We start from the raw sequence: 24,738 nt of genomic DNA on the forward strand, positions 1-24,738 counted from the left end.
ATTAGATACATGAATACTTATAAATATACTTTCATTGGTTTATGGCATTAATGGTTTTTTTTGAGATTAATTTTTTTTCTAAGAAAAGTTAGGAAACTTGATCATGACACAATGTAGTTTGAAAACAGAATTTTATACTTAATTACATATCTTCAGATTATGCAAAAGCAGTAAACAGCTAGAGTTGCTTAAAGGCAAAGTACACCAGTTGCTGAAGACAGACATTTGGATTATGACATATATTAACTTTTACAAAGAACTAGTATTCTTGTAGTATCAGTGGTAACAAGGGTACTATGGCTGGCTCTGTGGACAAGGGGCAAGTGGTGGATATTGTAGATTTTGTCTGTACCCAAGGAGTCTCCCATAGTACCTTTATAGCCACATTGGCAAGTTGTAGATTGGGTAACTGGGAAATAAGGTGGCTGGAAAACTGTCTGGGCCATCAGGCTGAAAGTGCAGTGATCAGCAGTATGACTGCTTGACTCTGGGATCAATACCTGAGACAATACCCTTAATTCTGTATTAACATCCTGGAAGACTAAGCACATTCTCAGCAAGTTTGCCAATGATGATGAGCTGAGGGGAGCAGTCACCATGCAGGAAGGCATTCAGAGCCTGGAGAAACAGGCTGCTGAAAGGAACCCAATGAAATTCAACAAAAACCAAATGCAGTCCAACATTTAGGATGGGAAAAGCCCTTGAATCAGTGCAGACTGGGGGCAGTAACTAGAATGCAACTTCATAGGGAAAGACACAGGTCTCTGGTGAATAAGGTGACCGCAAGCCAGCAACACATCTTGCAGTAGACAAGACCAATGGCCTCCTGGGCTGTGTTAGCAAGAGCACAGACAAGAGGTTGAAGGAAGTGGTTCTTCCACTCCCTTCAGCACTCGTGGAACCACATGCTGCAGTGCTTAGCTTTGAGCTCCCATGGAAAACTTAAGGTCTGCCACCCATGTCCTGTGTTCAACCTAGAGAAAGCATACGAAGATCTTAGTGCTGTCGACAACTACGTAAGAGAAGGGTGTAGAGATGAAGAAGGCAGACTTTTATCCAGTGTGCACTACAGAAGGATAAGCAGCACCACACCTGAGCACATACAAGAACTTTTGGCCCAGTGTAAGGGAGAAATATTTACCTTTACTGAGTCAAAATTGGCAAAGGTTGCCCAGAGAGGCTGTGAAGTCCCCATCCTTGGAGATAAAACAGTTCTGTACTGTGCTCCAGCTGGATCTCTTCTGAGAAGGATGATGGATTACAGACTGCTGTAGCTCCCTTACAACCTACGTTATTCTATGGTGAGCTGGTCAGCATGTTTTACTGGAAGGTAGTTTTACCAATTCTTTTTAAAGGATTACAGATTTAGTTTGTCAGGGAATATTAAGAAATAGGCTATTCCAAGATGGTTTTAAATCAGAATTAAACAAACCAACCAACCTGCCAACCTTGGAAACTAAAGTAATCCATTCAAACTCGAGGTAAAAACAGTGGTTTATACCTATAGAGTGATGAAGGTGCCAGAGAGAGCAATAGCTTAGAATGACTTAGAGGTCATCAGAAATAATATTCTCAAGATGAGATCAGAGAGCACTATTCTGGCACAAGACTTCAAATAAATTCATTTGGAAATAGGAATGCAGAAATAGGAATGCAGGTGTCCCTGCCCATGGCAGGGGGGTTGGAACTAGATGATCTTGAGGTCCTTTCCAATCCTAACTATTCTATGAAATCAGGTAGTGGTTCACTCAGTAAACAGGCTAGTAAGACTGCTTCTAGGACTGCCATACATCAAATGATGTTTAGTGTTCAAAGGAGAAACAAAACCAAGCTGGCAATAGAAAACCTAAGATGTAAGGCTTAAGGAGCTTAACGCCTATAGTGTAATAAAAAGAAGAGCTGAGGTAAGGTAGGAAGTGTGTGAACGGTGTTGTTTATGGTAAAGGAAGTGGGGAGAAGCCTATGGGTTTGCTGCCTAGGGCCCAAGTAGTGATAGCTGAAGCAGGGTAAGTTGTGAGGTATACTACTTTGAGCAGGGAAAATTAATTAAACTTTGGAAAAATTTAAAAGGAAATATAATGGATGTATCACATCAAAAACTGTAAAACGGGGTAGGCTTAGTGGAAAAAAACCCAACAACTCAACTTTACTTTGAAACAAATATGACAGACTGAGTACATGTGAAGAGAGTAGCAGGTTGAACAGGACAATAACGCTTGCCTGATAGGGATGGCATTTTAACCCTTTTCCTCACTTTGCTACAACTTGGTCTCTTGAAGACTTGAACACTTCAATCTTAACGGTTGCTTTAATACAACTTGTGGTTCTGATGGTTTACACATGAAACAAAAGGTATGAGTTATATGCAAAATCAAAATGTGTAAGAGAGAAAGATGCAAATACATACATTCCTGTTCTAAATGCAGCCCATAACAACAAAAATGCTTCTGCTAGCATGGAACCTTTAGTAGTCTTAAACTGGTTACACTTGCTGGCAAGTTGACAGTCTGTAGTAACAGAAATTCTTGCAGTATGCTTTAGATGGGCATTTTTAATTTGAAGTATTTTAAGTTCTAACTGATGAGCCTGTTTCTATTGTACACATACCCTAATACTGTTCTTTTATTACTTCAGAAGTCCTAGTCTTTCCACTCACTGATCCGTACAGTTGCTTCACGTATAAAAAAGCCAAGCACAGATTAACCAACTTTGATATCATCTTTATTTCCATAAATCATTACACTTCAAGTGGTTAGATCCTTTGTTTCACATTTCTCACCCTAAGTACACACCTACAGTAGCCACTAGAAAATGTGCATTATCATTGTAATAGCATTAATTGTTATTTATTTTTTCCAATGTTATGCAAGTATCATTTGCTAACAACAAATTATAGCTTTTTCTCCATTTACATGAAATGGAGATAAGTTTTAAAGTGATAAGAGTTCTGCTTGCTACAGGTCCAGCCAGTATTAGAATATGTAGCAGCTTTGAAACTCAACAGTGAACTGTTAAATAAACAGTGGGAAAGCATTTGAATGGTTCTACATATGGAGTTATTTCACACTGCACTAGGAACAGGATAACCTACACAGTCATGTCTATTCTAGTCCACACACCTCTCCATTAAGAGGGCTTGTCTTCATACCCTTTGAAGAAAAACTTTGTGCAACTATGAATTTAATGGAATAAAGATGCTGTTAGAACTACTTCTTGAAGCAAATACATGTTGTCTGTGAATGCTCCATCCCTGGCAGTGTTCAAGGCCAGGCTGGACAGGGCCTTGAGCAACCTGGAAGTGTCCCTGCCCATGAAAGGGGGGGTTGGAACTAAATAATCTTAAGGTCCTTTCTAACCCAAACAGTCTATGGTTCTGTGATTCTATATCTGCCATTAGGAGGCCATGGTATATACTCCGCATCTTTCTGGATTGTCTGAAAAATACAGAATGCATAGAAGTTCCTAGTGTCCTCTATAGAATAATAAAGAATTTTGTGTTTTCACAGAAGAATAATTTATGCAAAAACATACTCATCCTTTACATAAAAATCTCAAAAAAATCTTTGTATATTCCTTATGAAGCCAACTAAAGAACACATTTTTCTACAGTTGTAAATACCTTCTTTTAGAAGAGATGCTTTGTATCTTTGGTTTGCTTATATGCTAGAAGAAAAAAGAAAAAAAAAAGTTTTAAAGGGAATAACTACCTAGTTACCTGAGGCTCATCTTTCACTTCTTCTAACATGAACTTTGGATAAGATTAGGTGTTCGGTAGCCAAAAAAGGAAATTCTCTACAAAACAATTAATCACATAGCTTATTTTAGCAGTACATATTAAATAAGACAAGGCTGGTTTAGTAAAACTAACTCTTCAGAACAGTTAAAAAATGAAACTAGAAATCCTACTTGTTCCACAATTATTAATCCTATTTGTTTCTGTATCACCACCTTCCTTACAAATATAAAGGATTCAAAAAATATTCACAACAGTATTTCTATATTAATCTAGTTCATTTTTTATTTTGAAAAAGTGCTTAAAGAGGCAAGTTTATTAACTGCAAACTCATTATCTGTCCCATTGTCTAAAGCCCTGAATTGGTTGTTTAAAACCCTTATTCAATACTCATCATGGAATTAAGACAATTTTCATTTTTCCTTACGTAAATACCCTCCCTACTATTAAATTTTCATAACAAATTAAGTAACAGTTGCTTGAAAAGTACAGTGTGATTTGTGTTAAATTGCAGATTAGCAACGTCGTGACTTCTAAATAGGAAGTTTCATCTCTAATGTAAGGCTTTGCTTTCATTTTTTATCCTTCTTCTTGTTATCCAGTACTTTATATTCATCCAACACAGCATGTCCAGTTTCCTTTGCAGTTCTCTTTACTACTGCTTTAATACCAATACTGTCAATGTTAAATGCTGTCACACCAACATTGATTGCAGAATTCATAGCATTGTCTGTAGCATGGCCAGCATCATCTCCATACCTAAAGAAAGACAGCAGTTTTGTAGATTGGTATACTATTTTAATCTTCACTTGAATTTATTTGAAAACAAAAATTTAATCATTGCCAAGAACAAATAATAATCACACAGCCTGAATATATAAAGAACAAAATTTGAAATAACCAAGCCATTTGAGTAAGGGCTGCTCCTCTATCAGCTGGATTACCAATATGCTTCTTCACTTTTTCCTCATAAAACCTTACAATCTTTCTCCTTCCTTCCTCTTTAGTTTTGAAAAGCAGAATGCTTACCTATAGAACCATAAGGGGGGAAGTTGTATGCAATAACCCCCCCACCACCAAAGTACTTTTCCACCTAAGTTCTTAGGTAAAATTTCTAATATCCCTGTAAGTCCTATCCCCTGTAAGTCCTCACAACTGGACCCACAGCTGCTAAACGTTCTCAGTCTGTACCATGGGTGGCAACATTGAGGAGGGAGGGAAAATACTGCCCTGCTTTCTCACTTGTTACAGAAAAAAGGGACTGGAATCACCTCAGGCGTATTTTTTTCCTCAGTTGGTACCACTACTGCCATCATAGTGCTTGGTTAGTACTTGTCCTGTGTCACCTTCACCTGTTTTACATAGCATAACATGATGCTATGTCTGGTGTAACAGCAGCACATTGGCATGCTAGTTCAAAGTCCCAAAAGCAGACTCACTGAGATAGTGCACATCCATGCTTAAGTAAGTTAACCCACACAGTCTAACAGATCTTCTTGGTACAGTGAAGTGCTGACACAGCTATGCTCGTACATTGGAGGTAGGAAGCAAAAAAATTTCACTGTGCAGTGAAAAGTTATCTTAAGTAACCTCGAATCAATACAGTGGCAAAGGGGAAAGGGAAAATAAGGGCAGAAGTCACAAAATCCCAGAAAGCTCAAAGCAGCCTTGAGGATACGATGAAAACTACTAAGAGAGAAAACCTCTGGTCTCTACACTGGGCTGTAGGTCCAGCTTCTTTATGCTTTAAGGGACAATTCAGCAGTCTCATATTAATTACTCAGCTGTGAAAAAAGATACACATCTACACCAGTAGGGAGAGTATACTGAAAGATGACAGAAGTATTGTGAGAACAGTAACTCCAACTGTTCTGGGCAGCCAGACATTTCCCCAGAGATCACTGTATTCAGACAAACCAGGCCAAAGGGCAGTATTTCTAGCAGCATAAGAATCCCAGCTATTTGCAGAATTACTTTTTTCCTAACCTTCTTATGACCAGAGATTTTTTGAGAACCTCAAAATAAGGCCAGAAAGAAGCAGAGAATATCAAAGAATCGAACAATTTATACAAGTCATGGCATAATGGCTGGAACCAACAATGAAACCAAATAAAAAGAATTAGTGTTTTTTTTTGTTCTGCTTTTAATTCTCTGATAGAGCCTTGAATCACCAACATTGGATTTGCAGATCACAGATTTAATCCCACAGCAAAAATTCCATTATTTATCAATTTGATTAACTATACTTGCCTAAGGAACATCACAAGTCAGTTTTAGATAGCATCAGTAAAATCATTTAAAGTAGGGCTGCAGCTTATTCAATGCACTCAGACTAACAATTTCTTAATGTTAACTGATTTTTCAGTTTGCCTGTCTCAATTGCATAATTTGTAATTTTGGGGTTTTTTTTCTGTTTTAAGAAAAAAGTTGGGTAAATGTAGATACTGCAGTTGTTCAAATTGTTGTAAAAACCCCAACAAGGTAGTAGCATGATTCTTTGGCAGAAATATTACTTCCAAAGCTACGTTTCCCCCCAGTTCTGATCAACATGCACATATGATGAGGATCTCTTTATAATTCCAACCGCAAAGATTGTGCAGTTAAGTTTTAGCTGATTTTGTTGTTGATTTAGAGACATTGGCTACACAGGACTTGGAGAAGGCTGAGGTTCTGAATGGCTTCTTTGCCTCGGTCTTCACTGGCAAAGGCTCTGACTGCAGCACCCGAGTCTTGGAAGGCGGACACAGGGACTGTGAAAACCTAGACCTTGGGCCCACTGTACATGAGGATCTGGTTCGAGACCATCTTAAGAACCTGAATGTACACAAGTCCATGGGACCTGATGAAATCCATCCATGGGTCCTGAAGGAGCTGGCGAATGAAGTTGCAAAGCCACTGGCCATCATATTTGAAATATCATGGCAGACAGGTGAAGTTCCTGATGACTGGAAAAAGGGAAATATAACCCCCATTTTCAAGAAGGGGAAAAGGAATGACCCAGGATACTACAGACCAGTCAGTATCACCTCTGTGCCTACCAAAATTCGGGAGCAGATTCTCCTGGAAGACATGCTAGGGCACATGAAAAACAACAAGGTGCTTGGTGACAGCCAGCATGGCTTTACTAGGGTAAAATCCTGCCTGACCAATTTGGTGGCCTTCTATGACAGGGCTACGGAATTGATGGACAGGGGTAGAGCAGCTGACGTCATTTACCTGGACTTGTGCAAAGCGTTTGACACTGTCCCACATAACATCCCTGTCTCTAAATGGGAGAGACATCAACTTGACAGATGAACCACCCGGTGGATAAAGAACTGGCTGGATGGTCGCACTCAAAGAGTTGTGGTCAACGGTTCAATGTCCAGCTGGAGACCAGTAACGAGTGGTGTCCCTCAGGGATCGGTGTTGGGACCGGTCTTGTTTAATATTTTTGTTGCTGACATGGACAATGGAATTGAGTGTGCCCTCAGCAAGTTTGCTGATGACACCAAGCTGTGTGGTTCAGTTGATACACTAGAGGGAAGGAATGCTATTCATAGGGACCTTGACTCACTTGTGAGGTGGGCTGATGCCAACCTCATGAAGTTTAACCATGCCAAGTGCAAGGTCCTACACCTGGGTCAGAGCAATCCTAGGCACAGCTACAGGTTGGGCAAAAAGGAAATTCATGGTAGTCCTGCAGAGAAGGACTTGGGGGTGTTGGTTGATAAGAAAATGAACATGAGCCAGCTTCAGTGTGCGCTTGCAGCCCAGAAAGCCAACTGTATCCTGGGCTGCATCAAAATTGAACATGATCAGCAGGTCGAAGGAGGTGATCCTGCCACTCTGCTCTTTTGAGACCTCTCTTGGAATATTGTGTTCAGTTCTGGTGTCCTCAACATAAAAAGGACATGGTACTGTTAGAACAAGTCCAGAGGAGGGCCACGAGGATGATCAGGGGACTGGAGCACCTCCCATATGAAGACAGGCTGAGAAAGTTGGGGCTGTTCAGCCTGGAGAAGAGAAGGCTGTGTGGAGACCTCATAGCAGCCTTCCAGTATCTGAAGGGACGCTATGGGGATGCCGGGGATGGACTATTCATTAGGGACTGTAGTGCTAGGACAAGGGGTAACTGGTTAAAACTTAAATAGGAAAAGTTTAGATTGGATATAAGGAAGAAGTTCTTTACTGTGAGAGTGGTGAGGCACTGGAATGGGTTGCCCAGGGGAGCTGTGAATGCTCCATCCCTGGCGGTGTTGAAGACCAGCTTGGATGAAGCCTTGGGTGATATGGTTTAGTGTGAGGTGTCCCTGCCCATGGCAGGGGGGTTGGAACTAGGTGATCTTGAGGTCCTTTCCAATCCTAACTATTCTATGATTCTATGCTTCAGAATTTAACTCATTCATTGGAGTATTTTGAGTGGCAGAGATCTTTGTCACCAAAACAAAAACCAGCTTCCAAAAGACAAGAGTATTTATATATATATATATTTTAAAGATCACATCTGAAGTATTTTCAATTGCAATTAACTGCAACATTTAATTACTTATTGTTTTTCACTCTTAGTGGCTGTTGGCTGTTGATCTTCGTATTTCCTATCTTTATATCTAAAACAAAACCATTAATGTGAATTTATGTGAAACTAGTACCAGTAGAATACCTTCCAGCATTCCTACTGAAAACAAATATTAGCAATAAGGCACCACTGACTAGAACTTCATTATTTAGCCTTCTATTTTAACACATCACAACACAACCCTGAATGCCAATCCACTTAATGCTGTATGCTCATGTTTACATTGTTACCTTCTGCTAAAACTCTATGCACTCCCAGCAGTCCTTTTGAACATCTGTTGCTACACTTACCAGCAATGCCACTTAACCTACATGTTCCTTGGCTCTTCCCTTTCTGTTACAACTATTGCACTTTTTTGAGGTGTTTATTTCATACATTTTGCAGTCATTTCAATATATTCCTGTATTCTTAACTGCATTTTTCAGTACATGCACTCCTTTTTGGTCTATCATCTTACCAACATCATCTTAATCTAAAATGTTACTACCCCGTCTCCCCATTATCTTTTTCTAAGAACATCTCTATTTTGCAAGTCAAGACTATCTCATTATTGCTATTAATACCTTAGATTTCCTTACACAATTTTTTGTACCACTTCCTTTATCCAGACCTGCCAATAGATGAAGTTCTTCCATTTCTCTTAAATTTAGCTAAGTTTATATAAATTCAGGATCAGAGCTGAGAGGTTTGAACCAGTAATTTTTTTCATTATGACATTATAATGTAGCACAAAGACACATAACTGAAACTTATTTATAGCATAGCCTGAAGTTGTAATGCTTCTAGAAGAGAGCTTAAAAAAACACAATCATTTACTCATTTCATATTTTTACTTACAGGAGATGCTCATTACTGTGCACTTGGCAGCTTATCGTGTGCTGCATAATTAGAGCAAAGCTGGTACTTCAGTCACCTTCCCTGCAATTTGATAAGCTTTTTTTTCTTTTGTCAGTAATCAAACACAATGACAATACACTGCACAACATAAAAACAATAAAAACATAACTTACTTGTATTTGACAGTTTTTACAGTCTCAGTTGAAACACTTTTAGCAATGCACTTTGCTGCACTTTCTAAACCTTGCCACACTGTTGAAAACCCTGTAAAAATGATCAGCTTATTTGAGTCCACAGCACTGAAAAGTATGCAATGAAAAAAGCATATGGGATTTCTATTACCTTGAACTCCACTTGCTGCTACCACCAGAGCACCATCCAATGTGGATCTGCCATCTTTATCTTTCTTGAGGGACTCTGGAACTAATTTGCTGCCATGCTTCTTCACGTGTGGAGCCAGCTCCTTCCCAACATAGCTTGCTATAGAACAGACTCCTTCAACTACCATAAAATAATAGTATGCAGATTATTTAGTACAAACAGAACATCTTCCTTTGAAGGTACTTACATCTAATTAGAAGTAAGCACACTGAAGTCCTGAGTGTTGCTTCTATTTAATATGCTTATTTCAATGACAGGCCTCAGTCCATGCTTAAGTACCCAACTGATACAGAAGCAACCTTGTTTTTCAGATTATCTTGTTTTCAGATTTCAGATTCAGCTCCAATTCCTAAGAAACAAGTATGGCTAAACAGCACTTCAAAGAACACACTAGTCTCACTCTCAAATTTCAAGAAACTATTTCCATTGTTTTGTTATCCCCAACTCGCAGATAGGGAACATGCTGCTTCTTCTCTGCCCTGACTTCTGGAAAAGTCTTTCTTACAATCACTCCAGCTCTTCAGAGTGGTTTTATAACATCCAGCGCAATTGTCTTTTAAATTTTAAGACTGTACAGTATATTCTTTTAGGAAAGAAAGGGATGCCTCAAGGCCAAATAATAAATACTAGTCCTAAAACATGTCACTCGCAGGAGGTAACAAGGCAAAAACTACCTATCTCTGGATTTCATTGGATCAGTCCCTTCTCTAATTGGCTAGAGAAACCAGATCTCATTTTACAGAATATTTATTAAGTCAAAAATATAATATACTATGAGGTGAAATTTTTTACCTAAGAATTGGCTGACTTTCACAGCTCCTCCAGTAGCCTGTTTTGCTACATGAAGTCCCTTTGCTACAGTTGGATTGACTTCCAGAGGTTTTTCTTCTGGTTGGATGTGTTCACGCAGTTTAGAAGCTCCTTTATGTATAGCTTTACCAGTATATTCTGCGCCTTTTATTAGGCCCCAGCTTACCCAAGATGCACCTTCAAGGCAAAAATTGATTTTCTTACAATATACAACTTCACAGACTACAATTCCTACAGCTTTCCCTCCTCTGCCTCTGCAACACTGACTGAAAACATTCCTGAAACACAGCCTGCAATTATACTCTTCCCTGAACAAGCCAACATGAATTCCTGCAGCTATTTTCTGCTCCTACATGACCCACTTTTTTTAAGTTCGCTTTATTTAAGTTTAATACAGCCACCCCTCATTCAAACATCAGCTTAAACAGATACTCAGTTTTTGATAGATACGCAAGCCACAGCTGGGTCAGAAGTGATAGAACTGTGTATTTTGCTGCTGTTACCTCCTGAAAACACACAACCCAACTCTCTAGTGCTCCTAGCAGATTTATTACATCTTTATGATCTTTATTACAATCAGTGAATGGTCATTAGTTATTTCCAGAGTTTCTCAAAGAAAAAAAAAAGTTTATCTGCAGATACATGCCTAGTTTAATATAACTACTTGCACAGGAGTAAAATTGTTCTGTCTCAGTGGCTTGAGTAACATTTAAATCCTAATATTTAGTTGAATGAGAAGCCTGCCTCATTTGCAGTAAGCAATACTGTTGGCAATGGATTTAAATTCTGCACTGGTTTTATAAAGCTCAAAGTACACTTTAGATGATCACAAATGGAACTGATGAACAACTACTTCTGACCACTCAGCTTTTACCAGCCCACATGGATTTAGGTGAAAATACTGTTAAAATGTTACTCACAGCAGTTCATATTCAACACAATCCCCTTATTACAACAGTACCTGACAAGATTCCATGAGCAACTTTCTCACTCCATTCTGGTAACTCTTTCTGATTTTCTGCTCCTTCAGGTTGTGGTTCGATCCGTACAGTCTGAGACAAGTTAATTACATCACCAGAGGTATCTGAAGGCTAAAGAGGAAAAATAAACACCTGAGAATCTACTTTGCAACATTATCATCAGGATTTCTGTTTTAGATCATACAAATCCATTATTAAATCATGTTAATGTTCTGCATTCCTTGGGTCAGTGCCCAGAAACTCAAGGGAAATTTGTGATTCAATTGCTTTTGCACAGATAAGCTGTGCATTCAAAAAAGCTTATCAGGAAGCTCAGCATTTTCTGTATGCTTTCTCCATCCAGTAAAAAAAAGATGTGCTTGCCAACACTGCCAAAAGATGAGACTTATCCATTTATCATTTTTATCTTCTCAGAGGGAAGTCAACTCTGTTGTTACTCAATATGGGAACTTAAGTCTTTGGTCAGAGAATCCAGCTGCACTAAAAGAATGCAGCTGTTCTGATTGTTTTGCTCCTCATCCTTTCCTCCCAACTGTAAAAATAAAGGAGATTATTCATCATATGTGCTGTTGATGTTTTTGCAGACTGGCACAGCGAAGGAACACATTAAGCTGTCCATGATACTGCTCCAAATTTAAAGTTGGGTGGATGGGTTCTGTGTAGATTCATGACAAACACTGGAGTTTCTGGAGTAGATGTTAATCATTCAAACATACAAACCACTGCCATAGTCTGATTAGTGTTTCTAAAATGTGTAACATCACTTAGACAGTTCACAAAGAATGTATAATTAAACTTTAATTACAGAAAGCAAAAAAAAAAAGTAATTTAGGTTTTTGTTAAGATTCTATTCTAGGATTATTCTAATGTAAAAGTAAAAATTTCAACAATCGAAACACTGCTGGTTAATGATGGATAGAAACAAAAAAATCTTTTTGTTTAGTCTAGAAGAGTCTATATTCTTAGATGGAAACTATAAGAAGAATAGAGTACACAATATAGAATAGTATTTGATACCACATGGAATTCTTAGATTTCCCAGAAATATTTACAGGAACTAAAAGCAGGGTATCACACAAAGATGATTGTTGCAGCAAAAGAAAATAAAACCAACATTAACAGAAAAGAGTAGATTAAGACTTAGAAGGTTGCTATCCATAAGGTTAACAATCTATTGCTGACATGTACTATATCATCAGTTACTGCTTGACAGCAGTGTGATATTTCATGTTCAAGAAATGTATTTAGCCTGTGACCAAAATGCTTTGGAGGCTGGGCAGGAGAAAAAAAAAAAAAAAACACACAATAAAAAAACCCCCAAAACTATGTTCCAGATATAATTTAGCTATACCACAGCTTGGTGTAGAAAAACAGTTAACAAGACTTCTAAGAACTATCCTAAGGAGCAGAAATGGATTCTCTGGTAAGACAGGTGACTCAGGACTATAATTACATTAAATACAGTTGTTAATTAGACCCTCATGAATATTATGTAAAACAGACGTATTAAATGGCCATCAGACCAAATGTTGAAATATCTGTGCTATATCACAGGTTTTAAGACTCCAGAAATCTGCTGATCTGCAAAATGTGGTAGCCTGCAGTAACCGAATCAGCTCTTAACAGAAAAACGAACTAACAAAAAAAAACCAAAACCAAAAACCTAACAAACAAAAAAAAAAAAAAAAAACAAAAAACAAATCAACCCGAAACCCCCAAGCCCTACAGGGCACAGCATGCATTGCAGCTGTCAATCAAGTCTGAAATCTCAACAGCTCCAACATGTAAAAAAAAGCCATTTTTTTGTCCAGTGACAATTTTGCTCATAAAATTTGGAATCACTGTCCTAGAATTTACCTGGACTTTGTGGCCAGACATCTGTTTAAATTTATCTTCAAAATGCACTCTCTCAGTTGCTGGGAGCTCTGAAGATAACCCTAATCTCTCATGGGATCCTGGCACCTGTGACATTGTATCAGGGAACATTAATAAAAACATGGAATTTTAGGACAAGGAACTAATGAGATACCAAATTTGAACTACTTCTGAGTAGGAAAACCAACAGATTTTACCCATTAATTCTTGCAGTGAAGCATCACATTATTCTGTACTACTTTAAGTATAAGCTGGGGGCCTCTTTTGCTAGTGAAATTCCCTGCTGAACTCAATAGGATTTATACCATAGCAGAACTCTGCCCACATGGCATGCTGCAAACTGGTCTTGCATCATCACTGCATTCAAATCTTGGTGATTTTACAAGATTCTATCTTTCATGAGAAGATACAATCCTCTTATGAGCTTTTAAGTAGTCACTGATTACCGTTCTTCCTGAAATGGAGCACCAGAGCTCTTACAGTAAGATATTTCACTTGTTTCTAGTCACTTTCTCTTACACAGTATTTGTTAAGAGTATGGGTTTTTTTTCTAGTTTTCTATCAGTCAGTATCTTACTGCAATAAGGCGCTAGATTTACCTGTTCTAGGATCCCATTTGAAGGCAGGTTTTTGAGGTACACACTGTTTTCACAGATTGTCTCTGAAGCAGCTTAACATTTTTGAACTGTAAACATTTGGGCACAATATTCCAAGAACAGTATCATCAAAACTACACAGACTGTGTGCACACACAGAGGAAATACTGTGTTTTCTCCTGAACACAAAATTCCATTTGGGTTCTATGTTACCTTTTGGAAAAAATAGGGAAAATATAAAAAATGGTCTCCATTTCCTCTCTGGGCTTAAAATTTAGTATTAAAAACATTCTTTCCTCCCATCTCACAAGGCCTACAGTTTCATTACTAGGTTGCTTAATCTTGGCTACTTTATTTCTCTCTGGTGAGCTTACCAAGCAAGACACAGAACTTCGTACTTTTACAAAACTAACTATAAATGGAAGAATGTATTGATCATTTACATCTCTCTTTATTAGCTTAAAATGGGCAGCCCAGGAACACACCTGGATTCGAAGGTCAGACATCTGTTTTAAGAGATCCTCAAACAGCTCTCTGTCAGCGGCTGGAAGTTCTGAAGACAGCACTAGTCCCACATAGGACCCCGGTATCTGGGACATCGTGTCAGGAAACATGTAGACTCCAGTATTGCAGCACAGAACAGGAGACTGGTTACACATTAGAGGATATAACCAGTCACAGACCTAGAAACAAGAAGTACAGAAAGGAATTAAAGGATGCTTTAAAAAAGAAAACCAGGTAGGATATACTGATAAGCACCATAAACTTGATCTTCTGTTAAGTTTAGTAAGAAAAATAGCTGTATACAATCAATAAAAAAACTCCACAGCACTACGGAAATATTCTTGATTGGCTCTGACAGTCTAATGTAGAGAAAATACTAATTTTCACAGGACTATAATTTGGGCTAGTAGCCTCTTAAATGAGGTCTAGTCATAAGGCCCAGGTACAGAAGCAGATGAAAAGCATTGCCAAACAAGTTCAGGATTCACAGGGCCTGTAATTTCCTGCAGATTCAGGACAAGTTTATATGATAGGATACAGAAAACATGGCTTTCCCTGAGCATTGTTGAAGACTGCTTACACAGGTGGAGGTGAATCAGCAGACCCCAAACCAGGAAGAAGTTTTTGTTTATTCCTCTAAGTTTCCCTTTCACTGATGAGACTTTCAGCAGCCAGTCTTAGCAGCAACAACGAGATCCAAAGTCAGAAACCAGACCAGAAACACAATGTATGTTACAGAATATGCCTACATGAAGCAAGCATGGACTGTAAAAATGCAAAAAATGCACCTTCTTTATTTGCAGTTCAGAGTCTGTATTAATACGGCCCTCAAATTCCTAATTATCAGTTGTCCTAACTGCAATAACTTCTCACTAGTTGAGACTTAAGTGGGTAGTGCACAACCCTATTTTACACTGATGTGTTACAACAGGTGAATCAACATGTCTTCTCTAAATGAGGAAAGGGAAGTTAATTTTATGAAATAAAAAGACAAGTTAAGTAAACTCCTTTAGAAAACAGAATTCATCAGAACAGTCAGCACTTGACAACCTTGCAAAGACACAATTTTTGCAGAAAAAGTCATAAAAACGTGAATTTGCACAAATTTTTTTTCCAACATCCTTGATACTATCACACAGAGCAAGAACTTAAAGACGATTACCTTTTAAATTTTTATAACAGCTCTTGAAATTTAATTAAAGGACAAAATTATTTTCCTGTTACCTGAAGAAATGCAGGTGGACGATTCTGGGCCGTCTCACTGTCTGTATCCAAGAACTTCACAATGCGTAGATATCCAGGATATGAAGGAGCACTAACCTGCCCATCAGGAGTCACGAAGAATATCTGTACCCCCTGGGGAATCAAGATCAGCTCATCTGCATCCACTCCCAGGTTTTCAAGGGGAGGTGGCTGAGTACACTTGCTGTAATAGTCCTCACTTACAGAAGAAAACTCCCCAGAGTCTGTGCCATAGGACACTGTAAAATGGCCATTAGTAGCTTGAGGAGTATAGGCAGGAGGTGCTTCATTTGGCAGACAAAGAGGCTTTGCAGATGGACTCATAGCTGGAATTTGCCCCAGGCTCACAGCTGCAGCACCTCCATCAGCTTCAGGTGGCTGACTTGGTACAAGTAGAGAATTAGGGGCAGGGGGTCTTTCTGGTCTTTCTCTGGAAGGAATGGATGGGTACAACCTGGGCACTCCATCAGGGGCATCCATCACAGGACTCACTTGTACTGGTGGGGTGTTTTGTTCCAGAATGCCAAGTCGAGTGTGAACATTTTGCAGGGTCTCCCTCATCTTCTGTTGCATTTGCCTAGCAGACTCCCACTGGGACCCTACGCATGCAGGACCCTGTGACGGAATGCTAATTCCTCGGAGCAAGTGGTCAAGCCCTTGCTTATAATAAGTTCTTGCCTCTTCCTTCTGACCCAGTTCATCTGTATTCAGTCCTTTATTAATAAAAAGAAAGGCTTTCCTGTACTCTTCATTAATAGCTTTAATACTTGCATCTTCCTGCATAATGGGATCCTGCAGCTGTTCCATTACTGCAAACTGGAATAAAAATTATTAAAAATATTTATAAAGCCAAACAATATTTACCTTAGAATAAAACGTTTTCTAATTAGTTTCTAGTGATGACCATACTGCATGTATTAGCAGAAAGCTAACTAGCTGCTTGGTACGATGTCTGATATGTTATGGTTATCACCTAATAACCTTCAGATTTAGAATACGTGATTTCAAGACAGCAAGAAACTTATACCTATCATATCTAGTTACATCAAACATGTATTTCTTAAAAGTTAAACATCAGAAGAATATGGACATGCCCAAAATTAAATTTTCCATCTTAAAAAAAATAAGATCAGTAGCAAATACAGGACTAAAAAAATGGTTTAAGAATTCACTTTTGATGATATTTTTAAAAAATCTTTAAGGTGTTAAAAAATTTCAGTTAACATTTTGTCAATTCAAATAAAGGCTGAACTTAAAAAACTCAGTACATATTTACTTAAATATTTTAAGGGAAAGCACTCAACAGATTTAAATAAATCTTGATAAACTTGAACACACAGAACTGGGAAGAAATACTCTGAACAGTTAAAGCTGTGCTTTACAAAATAAAACCAGGGAATTACTTATTTCATTTACAGTGTTTATAAAGTGAGAAAAAAAATGGTGTTCTCCCTTCCTTGCATTCCAGGTGACAAAAACTTGGAAGCACCAGTATGTGCAGGTTGCAGGTTCTGTGAATGTACTTCTCAAACTGCCTCATGTGTATTTCAATAACGGAAGAGCAGAAAAGAATCCAACAGGTTTATGCGTATATATTTTAACTGAACGTGTATCTTCTGTCCTGACCAAATGCAGTAAATACAAATCCTTCTTGTACAAAGACAGTGTTTACAACACACAATGCAAAAAGTTCCAGTGAAATTTTTTTGCTGACAGTGTTGAAAGGCATTGTCAATTCAGAAAAATCAGGTTATTATACTAGGAAATAAAGGACAACAAAAATAGCGTACTATATAAAAATGAAAGCACATGCATTTTCAATAAAAACAATGACTCTCTGCTGTAAGCTGGATGGAATAAAGGAGGAAAATCTAGATAAAATCACAATGATACCAAGACACAAAAAACATGGGGTAAATAAAAATCAAAGTTCAAAAATAAAAATACTTCTATTACACATACAGAAGTATTAATGCCACTGTACACAGCATTGATGAGACATCAGACAATGCTGATCCACATTCTAGCAAGCTACACAAGAACAAGAAGAAGTGTGCAGAAGTAACTGATTTTTTTTTTTGGTGAATCAAATACTTTTCCCTAGAGATAGTTAAGTTTGGCTTCCTAAGCCAAAGACTTAGCAACTGCATTAGTCTCTTTAATTAAGGAGGTGATCCTGCCCCTCTGCTCTTGTGAGACCTCTCTTGGAGTATTGAGTGCAGTTCTTGTGTCCTCAACATAAAAAGGACATGGAACTGTTGGAACAAGTCCAGAGGAGGGCCACGAGGATGATCAGGGGACTGGAGCACCTCCCATATGAAGACAGGCTGAGAAAGTTGGGGCTGTTCAGCCTGGAGAAGAGAAGGCTGCGTGGAGACCTCATAGCAGCCTTTCAGTATCTGAAGGGACGCTATGGGGATGCTGGGGATGGACTATTCATTAGGGACTGTAGTGCTAGGACAAGGGGTAACTGATTAAAACTTAAATAGGAAAAGATTAGACTGGATATAAGGAAGAAGTTCTTTACTGTAAGCGTGGTGAGGCACTGGAATGGGTTGCCCAGGGGAGCTGTGAGTGCTCCATTCCTGGCGGTGTTCAAGGCCAGGCTGGACAGAGCCTTGGGTGATATGGTTCAGTGTGAGGTGTCCCGCCCATGGCAGTGGGGTTGGAACTAGATGATCTTCAGGTCCTTTCCAACCCTAACTATTCTGATTCTAGGATTCTTTAAATATACTCGATAAAAAGAAAAAGGTAAATTAGGAAAGAAGAAAATAACTATTAAAATGCAAACTCCTAATAAACTCTGAGGTATTTACATACATTTGTATTACCTACATTTATTTACCGTCTCTTCTTCTTTTAGTCTAATTATCAATAAAGTAAAAAAATAAATATATATAATCTAAGAAATTATATATATGTATATATATATATATATATACACTCCAACATATATATAATTATATATACATACTCCAACAAAAACAGAGAGATGCAGGTCATGAAAAGATTTTTAAAGAGGCAAAGATGGAATACCATGTTCCAGTCCCACATCCTTTATGATCTAAGTGCATGCAGCACTTATGTGACTGATGCATCTGCAGTCACATGACAGATGTACCATGTAATCTGGAGCACATTTCTGGTTTTATGATGCATAAAATCCAATTTCATGCAAAAGACTTCAGTCCAATGACAGACACATAGCTCATAATACAACAGCAATGGCCTGAGAAGGCTGCCCAGTGTGGAGCATTATCAGCAGTGACTGAAGCTACAAGGCTCATTGCCCACTGCTCTACCCTCACGTAGCAGGAAAAAGGAATTTTGGGCTGAAGGAGACTTTCTGGTTGATTGCAGTCATTTCCTGCCAACAGGCTCAGCATCTCTGATTTAAGCTGAGGAACAATACTGCCAACCATATGCTGCATTAAAAGAAGTATAACCAGCAGGTCGAGGGAAGTGATACTCTCTCTCTAGTCTGCTCTTGTGAGACCCCACCTGCAGTGCTGCATACAGCTCTGGGGACCCCAAAACAAAAGGGACATGGACCTCCTCAAGTCTAGAAGAGAACACAAAGATTATGAGAGGGCTGAAGCATCTCTGCTATAGAGACAGGCTGAGAGAGTTGGGTTTGTTCGGCCTGGAGGGAGACCAGGGAGACCTTTTAAGTCTTCCAATACCTAAAAAGGGCCTACAAGAAATCTGGAGAGAGACTTTTTACAAGGGCATGTAGGATAGAACAAAAGGGAATGGTTTAAAACTGAAAGAGGGTATATTCTGATTAAATGTAAAAAAGAAATTCTTCATTATGAGAGTCGTGAGACCCTGGAACAGGCTGTCCAGAGAAGCTGTGGCTGTGCCATTCCTGGCAGTGTTTAAGGTCAGGCTGGATGGGGCTTGGAGCAACCTGGTCTAATGGAAGCTGTCCCTGCCCATGACAGGGGGTTGGAACTAGACGAATTTTAAGGTCCCTTCCAACCCAAATCATTCTATGATTCTATAAAGAATAAGTGCACATTTAATATCCATCAAGGACACCGAGTTTTGGAGTTAGAAGCGTGCTTCTAACCAGCACAAAATAAAACAATTATCTTGAAAGTAACTGAAAAGAAATCTAACAAGTCTGTGGATAGAGATAGATCCTTACATGAAAGATTAAACTTAACCACATCATATATCTTATGATCTACACATTAACCATTTGAAATATGTAGTGTCAAATTATTTGCTAGCAAAAAACCCCAGGGACTGCCAAGCCACATCATCTTCTGTCAATACTTGTATTTACTAATGAAAAATCTGTTTTTCCTTTTGAGAAGGGTATAAAGGTGAAAAATATTTTAACAGTATTTAACATTAACAGTAAAGAATTCCAATTTAAAAATTATTGTAGAAACAGGAAATGTTTAAAAGATTGAGAAAGACAAGTTTTAACTAACATCACATTGTACTTCTTTATGGGCAAAATCTAGTGTTTTGACATTTTTAGTGCCTGTGAAAAATCCCTTCTTAAGGTACAGAATTAATCTGTGAGAACACAACTGCAGTACCTTAGTCTACTCTGCCCCATGGTTTTGATTTGTTTTTGTTGGGAAAGGCGGAGGCAAAGATATTCCAGATTCTAACAGATTCTTTTGCTAGTAATTGTTATACAAGAAGAGACATCAAGTAAAAGCCTCAAGTCATAGCTACATTTCAACTTGAGCCAATTAATTTACTATTCACTATATGCTTGTCACATTGTCACCACAACTGTTCTTGCTAAAGCTCAGTCTTTATTAAAGCTAAAAAAGGTCTGTATGAAAAAGGAGCTGTCAGCACTATCAGCATATACACAGCAGTAGTGCACAGCTGTGCATGGCAGAGATATAAAAGCTGACTCAGCAGTTCAGAAGAGTGGGCATGCTGCAACTCATCTCCGATTGTTTGAAACATCCCAAGTTTGCAGTATATGTAGAGCAGTTACCACCAAACCATGCCTTTGGGTAGAAAAGCATCTGGAAATGGAGGAAGGAATTAACAGTAAATTTTATCACAAGACAACTGAAAGTCAGCCTTCATGGGGGACTTCAATCACCCTGATATCTGTTGGAGGGACAGTATGGCCTGGCACAAGCAATCCAGGAGGTTCCTCGATTGTGTGGAAGACAGCTTCATTCTGCAAGTAACAGAGGAGCTGACAAGGAGAGGTGCCCTGCTTGACCTTGTGCTCACCAACAGAGAGGGGCTGGTTGGAAATGTGACGCTCCAGGGCAGCTGTGGTTGCAGCGATCATGAGATGGTTGAGCTCAAGATCCTCAGGACAGTGAGCAGAGCATGCAGCAAGCTCACTGCCCTGGACTTCAAGAGAGCAGTCTTTGGCCTCTTCAGGAACCTGATTAGTAAGGTTCTATGGGATAAAGCCCTAGAGGGCAGGGGTGCCCAAGACTGTTGGTTGATATTCAAGGATCATCTACTACAAGCTCAGGCAGGCAGATGCAGGGAGTGTGAGAATGAAGACCTTGGGACCACTGTAGGACAGGATCTGGTTTGAGACCATCTTAAGGACCTAAATGTACACAAGTCCATGGGACCTGATGAAATCCATCCATGGGTCCTGAAGGAGCTGGCAAATGACATTGCTAAGACATTGTCAATCAGATTTGAAAAATCATGACTGTCAGGTGAAGTTCCTGACAACTGGGAAAAGGGAAATATAACCTCCATTTTCAAGAAGGGGAAAAGGAATGACCCAGGATACTACATACCAGTCAGTATCACCTCTGTGCCTAGCAAAATTTGGGAGCAGATTCTCCTGGAAGGCATACTAAGGCACATGAAAAACAACAAGGTGCTTGGTGACAGCCAGCATGGCTTCAGTAAAGGCAAATCTTGCCTGACCAATTTGGTGGCCTTCTATGATGGGACTACGGAATTGATGGACAGGGGTAGAGCAGCTGACATCATTTACCTGGACTTGTGCAAAGCGTTTGACACTGTCCCACATAACATCCCTGTCTCTAAATGGGAGAGACATCAACTTGACAGATGAACCACCCAGTGGATAAAGAACTGGCTGGATGGCTGCATGGAAAGAGTTGTGGTCAATGGTTCAATTCAGTTGACATGCTTGAGGGAGGGAATGCCATCCAGAGGGACCTTGACATGCTTGTGAGGTGGGCTGATGCCAACCTCATGAAGTTTAACCATGCCAAGTGCAAGGTCCTACACCCGGGTTGGAGCAATTACAGGCACAGCTACAGGTTGGGCAGAGAAGAGATTCAGAGCAGACCTGTGGAGAAGGACTTGGGGGTGTTGGTTGATAAGAAAATGAACATGAGCCAGCTTCAGTGTGCGCTTGCAGCCCAGAAAGCCAACTGTATCCTGGGCTGCATCAAAATTGAACATGATCAGCAGGTCGAAGGAGGTGATCCTGCCACTCTGCTCTCGTGAGACCTCTCTTGGAGTATTGTGTGCAGTTCTTGTGTCCTCAACATAAAAAGGACATGGAACTGTTAGAACAAGTCCAGAGGAGGGCCATGAGGATGATCAGGGGACTGAAGCCTGAAGACAGGCTGAGAAAGTTGGGGCTGTTCAGCCTGGAGAAGAGAAGGCTGCGTGGAGACCTCATAGCAGCCTTTCAGTATCTGAAGGGACGCTATGGGGATGCTGGGATGGACTATTTATTAGGGACTGTAGTGCTAGGACAAGGGGTAACTAGTTAAAACTTAAATAGGAAAAGTTTAGACTGGATATAAGGAAGAAGTTCTTTACTGTGAGAGTGGTGAGGCACTGGAATGGGTTGCCCAGGGGAGCTGTGAATGCTCCATCCCTGGCGGTGTTGAAGACCAGCTTGGATGAAGCCTTGGGTGATATGGTTTAGTGTGAGGTGTCCCTGCCCATGGCAGGGGGGTTGGAACTAAATGATCTTAAGGTCCTTTCCAACCGTAACTGTTCTATGGTTATAAAATGGAAGCAAAATAATGGATAGTATAAAGTAAATAAGCCAACTGGATTGCTCCCTCACAACACAAGAAGACATGCTCTCTGAAACAGAACATTTAAGCAGCAATTTGATCACATGCAAGGAAGATCTTTGGTTATTATTATTTTCAGTGTAGGATCTTAATACAGTATTTAAGCATTGTGCATATCTTAGTATTTATGTGTAATCCATTTCTGTATAATGCAGTCTTATTTTCTCTGTTTGGAAGCTGAAATGAATGGTAAAGTGTGTATTACTAATTATTAGAGTACTGCAAACCAACCTTTGGTTCTGCGGCCAGACTGGCCCAGATCTGTACTACTTAGTGATAAATAAGATTTAGAGGAACTCACTTTGGAGAAAGCTGGTCCAAAACAGAGCTAAGAAAGGAGCTAATGGGCACTGCAGATAATCATAGATCAATTCAGTGCTTGAGCTGATTCCATGGCCCTTTTCCATTTATCAGCACAGATACTCTGGATCTTTCAGGGACATAACCAAGAGAGACTACAATGCAACAGGGAAACCTGAGTTCTGATATTGTAAACATCTCAACTATCGGACTGACCATCCTGCATCTGAAGCAGCAAACCGTTCTTCATTAAAAGATAATGTATATATAAAAAAAAATACAGCTCACTGGTGGATCTTAGTACCAAAAGGTAAATATGGAGCCTAAAGCTTGAGAGGATTAAATAACCTGGCTGCCAGAGGTCACTCCAACTCTTTTTTAAACCCTCAGGATATAGGAAGAAAAAAAGCAAAACATCAACAACAAAAAAAAGAACAAAACAACAACAAAAACCTCCACCAACACTTTAATCCAAGAGCTCTTTCTATGTATCAACTGTTTCTCTATCAGACACAGATTTCAAGGATGAAGAGGATGAAGGAGACCTACCATGCAGACAGAACCTTTTAAGCCTTATTTCTATAGGGAAATAGGAAGTAAGAAAATACTTGTAACTCCCAAGAATTTAAAGAACTACCTGAATGAAAACAGATGTTATAAAGAATTGAAACTAATACAAGCCAGGTACTAGCCTGAATAAATTTATGGCTTTTTATTTTTTCTTTTATTTAAATTAGTTTGTTTAAAGTAACCTTTCTGTTTTTCATTAGGTGATGGCCTATTGCTAGCTAGCGTCTAAGCAGACAGGTAATATCAAAGACCGGATAACAGAGAAAGTCAGTGACCTGGTCTAACATGGCAATTCCTACTCTCAAAATTACTTAAAGCTTCAGCAAACTTACATCTTCTGACATTCCAGCCTACACTATCTTCTCAGCCAAATATCCCAGCGCCTGCATTCACCCGGTCAGCACATCTGTTTTCCTCCCCTCGGTACTACTGCTGTCTCAAGCTTTTTTTTTAGACAAATAAATTAACTTTTTCCCTGCCTCTTGGTCTGTATCTCCATCACATGCTCTCAACACAAAGCTTTTAGGCTCTCAGCACCGTCTTAGCACTTCATGGTGCAGCTGCGCTGCCTGGCATTACACTGTTCACAGCACTGAAGTTTAACGACATCATCACCATCCACTGTTCTGTGGCCGAAAATTCCAACGACATCATGGAAAATTTACTGTTATGTAAGATAACTATTTAATATTTTTTCATTAGCTGCATGCCTGCTAGTTTCCCATCACTGCAAACAGATTTTTCCATATTCAAACTACTCAAGCCCAAGCTGTTTGACGTGAATCTTTTTTAAAAAAAAAAAAAAAGACAAAATAAGGAGTAGTTTTCCAAAGTACTTTAACAGAAAACCTCTCAGTTCCACGAGACGACACTCAAAACATTACTTATTATCGCGGCTACTTCAACCTGGCCTAATCACACCGCTCCCGCTGCACCGCCAGCTCCTCCACCCCTCCCGCCAGTCCCGACCCCCGCTCGCCCAGGCGCAGGGCAGTAGGGATTCCGCTCAGCGATGCTCCTCTGCAGGGAGAGGACCCCCGCGTCTCGAAGGCTGTCACCACCCTCCAGGCCCTGCTCAGGCCCGCTGCCCGGCTCACCGCTGCGCACGCTGCTCACGCTGCTCGCCCCGCGTCGCCCCGTGTCGTCCCGTCTCGCCACAGGTGAGCAACACCCCTCCCCGCAGCCCCACGACCCTATAGAGCGACCCGAGCAACCCTGGAGGGCCAGACCCCACGGCAGCGCTCACCGAACTGAACCCTACCACGCCCCGCTCCACCTCACGGGTCAGGCGGCAGAGGGCGGAGCCGCTGACTCGAGACCGGGACGTCACCGA

General features: G+C 39.7%; 1 protein-coding gene across 3 annotated transcripts; it reads right to left on the reverse strand.

The window, feature by feature from the left end:
• Positions 1–2,699: 2,699 nt before the first annotated feature.
• On the reverse strand, positions 2,700–24,738 carry SPART (spartin). 3 transcript variants are annotated; one of them, XM_031047724.2, is made up of 9 exons: positions 24,652–24,738; positions 15,499–16,332; positions 14,256–14,453; positions 13,157–13,261; positions 11,281–11,410; positions 10,302–10,496; positions 9,471–9,629; positions 9,302–9,392; positions 2,700–4,492 (listed from the first exon to the last, which is right to left on the reverse strand). In XM_031047724.2, exons 2-9 carry the CDS (start codon positions 16,321–16,323, stop codon positions 4,306–4,308), a joined length of 1,890 nt encoding a protein of 629 aa, XP_030903584.2. In that variant the 5' UTR covers positions 16,324–16,332; positions 24,652–24,738; the 3' UTR covers positions 2,700–4,305. The 3 variants fall into 3 exon arrangements, with proteins under 3 accessions (XP_030903584.2, XP_005147679.2, XP_005147680.2); XM_005147622.3 differs by lacking the exon at positions 24,652–24,738 and adding an exon at positions 24,503–24,641; XM_005147623.3 differs by lacking the exons at positions 13,157–13,261; positions 24,652–24,738 and having other exon boundaries at positions 4,306–4,492; positions 15,499–16,323.

This window comes from Melopsittacus undulatus, chromosome 2 (genome assembly GCF_012275295.1).
Source record: "Melopsittacus undulatus isolate bMelUnd1 chromosome 2, bMelUnd1.mat.Z, whole genome shotgun sequence".
Classification (NCBI taxonomy): domain Eukaryota; kingdom Metazoa; phylum Chordata; class Aves; order Psittaciformes; family Psittaculidae; genus Melopsittacus; species Melopsittacus undulatus.